At 38.1% G+C, this 7,513-nt stretch overlaps 1 protein-coding gene across 1 annotated transcript in view; it reads right to left on the bottom strand.

The window, feature by feature from the left end:
* Nucleotides 1-1,262, bottom strand: part of marco (macrophage receptor with collagenous structure) — a 99,629-nt gene extending 98,367 nt beyond the window's left edge. The window contains exon 1 of the mRNA XM_084314799.1: nt 1,140-1,262. Within this exon, the coding sequence (XP_084170925.1) occupies nt 1,140-1,248 (109 nt within the window). The 5' untranslated portion in view covers nt 1,249-1,262. The remainder of the gene's footprint in view (nt 1-1,139) is intronic.
* Nucleotides 1,263-7,513: the final 6,251 nt, after the last annotated feature.

Here is a 7,513-nt window from a genome sequence, read left to right on the forward strand (position 1 = left end):
AATAATAATAATAATAATAATAATAATAATAATAATAATAATAATAATAATAATAATAATAATAATAATAATAATAATAATAATAATAATAATAATAATTATTATTATTATTATTATTATTATAATATGTAGTTTGACCTGGATCTTATAGGCAACCCATATCCATAGCAGTGTTGCTGAAAGCCTGCTGTGGACTCATGCCTAATCGTTTTCCTACAGCTTCATGGAAGGGTTATCCTGAAACATGGCTGCCACCTACTGCCCAAGTCGGTTGTTTAACCCTTTCAGGTGCACCGCAAGATCTCCCGTGTGAGATTAAAATTTAGAGAACATTCTAATGATGATGATGATCAAATCAAATGTATTTGTAAGGCCCGACAACACACGTTAATGTCCCCATGGGCCGTACACGTCTTCTTTAAACAAGTCAAGAAGAAACATAACAATAAGTCAAGAACAGAACAAGAACACCATAAGGTCCAATACATTTAAAATAAATGCAAATAAATAAATGAATGCAAGCACTCCCAGACATACCCCACGCGAAGGTAAGGAAAAACTCACTAAAACCTAACAATAGGGAATAATGCTCCACAGGCAGTGTGGAGGAGAGAAACCTTAGAAGGGCCATTCAAGGGGGGATCTCCCTTCTTAGATGTCGGTGATAGTAGTGTTGCAGACTAACAGTTGGTAAGCATGCACTCAAGTGTGTAGTGAAACACAGATGAGTGCATGCAATAGCAACTGAAAATTTTGAAAGATTAAAGATAGAGCTGATAGCGATAGCAACTGAACATTTGATGTCACTGGCCCTCTCTGTTGTTGTTCGTGTTTATACTAAAATTTTATTTTATTTCAACCCCTTTCCCCTCGTCCTCCAAGAGGTATTTTGTACCTTTAGACTGTCATTGTGAATCAGAATGTGTTCTTAATTGTCTGTCTTAATTGTCTGTAAAGGTTAAATAACAATAAATAAGTAAATAAATAATTACCTAAATAAATAAATAAATAAATAAATAGATAAATAAATAAAGACAAATAAGTAAAGTCAAGATGAGACTAAAATAAGACATGTATAGCTACAACCAAAGAGTTTGGTTTGTGACAGCCCTTATTTCAAGCCTCTATACACAACTTACCGTCATTCTGGAAACTGTATCTGTCGCTCCTGCTGAGTGACATGTCAAACAGGGGGTTTGTCTGGCTGTAGGAGACCCGATCGCTCAGAGTGTCCATAGGTGTCTCCATGTCACTCGCCTCCCATGCAGTAGAAGGGCAGAGTGACTCAGAGTTCCTCCTCAAGGTCCTCTTATAACATTGCATGGCGAATAGAGAAACTTCAAAAAAAAAATTCAACATAAAAAATAACAAGGAACCACACACACACGCACACACACACACACACACGCACACACACACACATACACACACACACACACACACACACACACACACACACACACATACAACAACAGCAACAACACACATGCATGGACGTTACAGATTGAAGTAACTATAGTAAATTTCGCAGAGTAAATTTTACACAAATGAGCCCAAGTGAGTAAAATTTTACTCAGTTTGAGTAAAATTTACTCAGCGAAATGTACTGTACCTATAACCTGATTAGTGATTACATTAGCTTACTTCAGGATTACTTTAATTGGAGGACAATTTAAAAAAAGATTTAGTCCAGTTTACAGACATCATTTGGATTATATTATCGTCTATGATTAACATTATTAATGGTGTAAAACAATGTTTGTGTCCTTAATCTCACCATCAGAAGGCCTTTTCCACTTGCATCTGAGTAATCCGCAGACACAAGTAATGACTAGTTTTTTTAAATGTTTCTGTAATCTGATTACAATTAGCAAATAGTTGTAATTTAATTACTGTCATCCAGTTACACAATCTCCAATTTACCAAAGTCAGCCTGCGTCACCCCACTTCTCAGAGAGCTGCACTGGCTTCCCGTTGCCACACGAATCCGCTTAAAGGTCCTTGACCTGGCATACCGTGCAGCAAGGGGAACTGCTCCCTCCTACCTCCGGTCAATGGTCTCTAATACACCCCTCCAAAACCCCTACGCTCTACATCTGTCTTAGCAAGGAAAGATTACTTCTCTAAAATCATTACAGAAAATGCTGGAAACTCCAGAATCCTCTTTTCCACTATTAATGTACTACTCAACACTGCCCCTACACCTCCTCAGTCATCAACGGTGTGAAGAACTTGCACTATTCTTTAACAACAAAATAACCTTGATCAGGGCCAGCATTACTCATGATGGAAATAAAGTTGATTGCGGCAAACCGTACAATGTAACCATGAGAAGTTTCACATGCATCACATTAGATGTACTCTGCAAAACTGTCTCAGAATGTAACTCCTCCACCTCAGACATTGACCCTATACCTACAGCTTTCTTCAAACGGGTATTTAATAGTGTTTCAAGCCCTGTGCTAGATATCATAAACACTTCCCTTAGGACTGGTATTTTCCCGGATGCCTTTAAAACAGCAGTTGTAAAGCCATTACTAAAAAAACCTAACTTGGATAGTAATGAAATGGCAAATTATCGTCCAATATCCAACCTACCATTCATTAGTAAAGTACTTGAAAAGATAGTTTCAGTTCAAATAAATTCCTTTCTTGAAGAAAACAACATCTTAGAAGAATTTCAGTCAGGATTCAGAAAATATCACAGCACTGAAACTGCCCTCACCAAAATAATCAGTGACCTCAGACTAAACTCTGACGAGAATAAGATCTCCATCCTTATCCTGTTAGATCTCAGTGCAGCATTTGATACAATCGATCACGATATTCTAATCGATCGTCTTGAAAACCATGTCGGTTTCTCAGACCATGTGCTGGGCTGGTTTAAAACATACATCAGAGGGAGGAAATTCTATGTTAAACTAGGAGATCACATGTCTGATATATACGACAACAACTATGGAGTTGCACAAGGGAGTTGCTTAGGTCCTTTACTCTTCTCCCTTTACATGTTACCGCTGGGTGATATCATCAGAGAACATAATGTAGATTTCCATAGCTATGCGGATGATACACAACTGTACATATCTGCTGAACCAAATGATACAGCGATTAGCTCCATTACAGACTGCTTACTGGCAATAAATAAATGGATGAGTAAGAACTTCCTGAAACTAAACGAGAACAAAACTGAAATTCTAATTATCGGCTCCAAAACTAAAAAAGAAACATTAATAAAGAACCTGGGGGGACTAACCCCTTGGATCAAATCTGAGGTCACTAGTCTTGGGGTTATCATAGATTCAGAACTGAACTTCAATTCTCATATTAGCAAAGTGACGAAAACATCGTTCTTCCATCTCAGAAATATAGCAAAAGTACGACCATTTATTAATCAGAACGATGCTGAGAAGCGAATTCATGCATTCATATCTAGCCGGTTAGACTACTGTAATGCACTTTTCACAGGTCTCCCTAAGAAAACCACAGAGAGGCTTCAGCTAATCCAAAACTCTGCAGCCCGACTGCTAACTAGAACCAAAAGGAGAGAGCACATTAGTCCAGTCCTAGCCGCTTTACACTGGCTTCCTGTAACATTTAGAATTGACTTTAAGGTCCTTCTCCTTACATACAAAGCTCTAAATGGACAGGGACCTAGCTACATCGCCAACACTCTAATAAATTACACACCAGCAAGAACACTGCGATCATCAGCTGCTGGACTACTAGAGGCTCCCAGAAGCAGTCAAAAGAGGATCGGTAATGCAGCCTTTATCAACTATGCCCCAAAACTATGGAACAAACTACCCCAAAACATCAGGGAAGCCAACTCGCTAGACATCTTTAAAAGACAGCTTAAAACCTATCTCTTTGCTCAGGCATTTCACTGATAGATATCTGCTACCACCTAGTGGCAAGAGGAAACATCAGGGATATCCTGACACAACTTGTATTTATTCTTACCCTGCCTACTCTTTTACACTGCCTATCAAATTCATGTGTCGGTTATTGCACTTTTTACTTCTTACTGATGACTATTTTTAAACTGAATCATTTTAAACTATTCTTATTATTTGCTAGATCCAAATGTGAAACACTGATTATTTATGACTATTTTTAAACTGAATCATTTTATTCTTATTATTTGCTAGATCCAAATGTGAAACACTGTGATTATTTGTTCATGAACTACAGGAGTATTACTGAATAGAGAGCCTATTAGGATGCTAGATCCTAATGTGAAACACTGTGATTTGCCATATCTTGCTATGCTCGCTCATGCCTGTATTTTTTATGTCCGTTCTATTTTATAATTTTTTGACTATTTTTAAACTGAATCATTTTAAACTATTTTTACTATTTGTGTTACTGAAAACTGTAAGCGGAGAGCCTATTGGGATGCTAGATCCTAATGTGAAACACTGTGATTCTACCCGTCTATCTTTTTATGCTCGCTTATGCCTGTATTTTTTACTGTTGTGAAGCACTTTGAACTGCAACCTCTGTATGAAAAGTGCTATACAAATAAAGTTATTATTATTATTATTACATCTTCGACTAAAAACACACTTCTTCAATCAATATCTGAAATTAAAAAAATTACTAACCTTTGTACTGTGTTTTACTATTATGCACTCTGCCACTAAGGAATGAACTGTTGTGGAATCATTCTAAGAGTCGAGACGATGAGCTGTAGGAATTCAGATGAGTCGTGTTGTAAAAATGTACGTAGATTTATTTCTGTGATCACAGAAAAGTTCTCAGTTACAAATCAGAGACAAGTGTACACAAGCGTCTGACCAGGAGAAAGAACCCTGGTCAGACTTACAATTAAATACATAACTGAACATGATGACAAGACAGGTAAACATAGAAGAGAAAATAAAAAACAAAAGATGGGTCTAGGGGTTTGTCGTCCCTGACAGAGTTTTTTTAGGTGTATTTTTTAGCATTTATTGCTTTTTCATGGTCAGACATGACCGACAGAGGAGGAGAGGATGAACGGGAGAAGAGGCGGGGAAGACATGCGACAAATGCGGGAGGCGAACCCTGGACGGCCTCGTAGGTGTGCAAGGCACTATGCGGTGCGCCACGAGGGCGCCCCAGACTGGAGTCAAGATTAAACAAGAAAAGAACAAGATGTGATTTACTTGGAAATGTCTATCTAAGTCAATCTGTCCTGGCCCTTGAGGTTGTTTTAAGAACATCTGCCAGACTGTCGCCCTAGTGTCTTGAGTGTTTATATACTAGTTGACCCATATTAAACTAGTCTGTAAGAGAATATGTATTTTAACACAGAGCTAGGAAATGTCCAATAAGCTGTACAAATGATGTAACATATAACAATTACCATCACACTACCTTGCCTATACGGTATATCAGGGACGTGCACAGGACTTTAGAGGGGCAGGTGCTCAAAGGCTAAAAAGGGCACTACACTTGTGTGTATATAACAACCGAGCGCGCGTAGCGCGCGAGCGCAATTTTTAAGGGCCCTTTTCTGGTGGGGGGCCCCCTTTTTATGCTTTTTGGGGGGTTTTGGTGATCAAATATTGAATATTGAACTATAATAATCAGTGCAGGAGCTCACTTATCCTTGAAAGACACTTTTATCACTGACTTAAAAGGCCCATATATCTCCATAAATGTTCAGGGGGGAGGGAATAAGTGCTTACCCTACAGACCCCAAGAAGTGCTGTATATTCTGTATTGTTTAATATAAATGCATTTTTTATTCCAATCCCGATTTGTATTTGAGATTCCCAAATCCCATCGGACTTGACTTCTTCGTGTCCCTCAATGAGTGTAATACCAGCATTCAACAGCGGTTTCTATCATCATCATCATCATCACCACCCACGCTATGCATAAAATATATAGGTCCGCGGAGAGGCACGCTGAGGAGGCCGTGCAAACTGCAATGGAATATGGGGCATCTCTCTCTCTTTACCTAATATTTTGATTCTATCCTGAAATTTTTCAGTTGGAAGGGCAGTCTATATGCGTAACGATAAAAAAAATAAAAAAATAAAAATAAAACGTTTTTTTTCTTCAAAAATGGCACTTTTTTGATGATGCTCAAAAAGGCAGGTGCTCAGGCACCCCTTGGCCTCTATGTGTGCACGTGCCTGCGGTATATTACCACCTACTATGCTAATACGTCTATACTACTATGCATTCAAGAGTGTAGACCTCAAGTTCAACACAATGTTACTGACCTTTAGCTGCCAGAGTTGTACCCTTCCTGCTGACTTGTTGTATAGAACTTGTTAAATGGTAAATTACTAAATGTAAATGTGAATGTTGTTACTACCCAACCTTGTGAAGGCATGCACACACACACACACATCGATTACTTAACAGAGACGAAATCAATAAGACGGAAGTGGCTAAACACAAGCAGCACAAATACATGACGTAGCACATTACATGGAATAGGAAAGTTACACGATGGATCACTTACTCCGGGAATCTCCAGCTCTAGCGAACGCATATGGAAATAATGAGCTCAGCTTCTTTTGTTTTTGGGGTAAGATTTGGATTTTGGATTTGGAGAGTCTCAGCTTAACCTGAAAAGAAATAATAACTATATATTATTTTTCATAACATCATATACAATCAGTCACCTCAGTGCCAGACTACAAAAGTATCTCTGAGTGACAATACTGATAATGTTTATTTGTTTGTTTGGTTTATGAAAAGGACAGTGTGTGAATTTACATTAATCATTTGTGGTAAATAAGAAGATGGGTGCAGCAGGTTTAGCAAGAAGTTCATTTCCATCTATGTCATTTTGTGACGTCCTACTGATGGTATCTATAGTTTTCTTTTTTATAGTGTCTTATAATGGCAGAATAACAGCCTTTTAACCCCTCCTATGGAGATGACATAATGTTCACATATTTTGATCTTTAATAGACACATACTTGTTCTGCCAAACACAAGTACAAAACAAGAATAGAGTCATACACCTTGGATAATTACAACTGTAACTTGAATTGATGGGTAATATAATTGGTTGCCTACTTTCCCAGGAAGTACACAATTATCTGAGTTATTACCAAAATAAACTGGTCAGAACTACACAGTACTTCGTTGAGTTGATGGGTAATAGTGGAGGTTTTTCTTTGTATTTCAGCTGTAGTTTCTCTGTACTTACCTACTTATTTACACGTAATTATTACTGTTGTTCAGCACTTACTGTAGATGGTCTCACCACGGAGGGGAATTAAAGGGACAGTTCAACACTGCCTTCATGACAGATATTATGGATCTATATTTTACTAAAAGAGTTAATCTCGGCCACAGGTCAGGAATACTACGCAGTGTAAAACAAAACAAGAATGTCACTGTGCATGAGGGGGCAAAGCCTGCAAGTGTTGCTCTCGCCCACCTGGGTGACGTCAGCTATATTGATTTCAATGGACAACGGTGGAAATTAATTCAAATGAAATACTTGTTGTTTAAAATGTGTGACAGGAGTCCATGCCGACACCCCCTCGCCAGCATTTTG

The sequence above is a fragment of the Notolepis coatsorum genome, assembly GCF_963971535.1.
Source record: "Notolepis coatsorum genome assembly, chromosome: 5".
Taxonomy (NCBI): Eukaryota; Metazoa; Chordata; class Actinopteri; order Aulopiformes; family Paralepididae; genus Notolepis; species Notolepis coatsorum.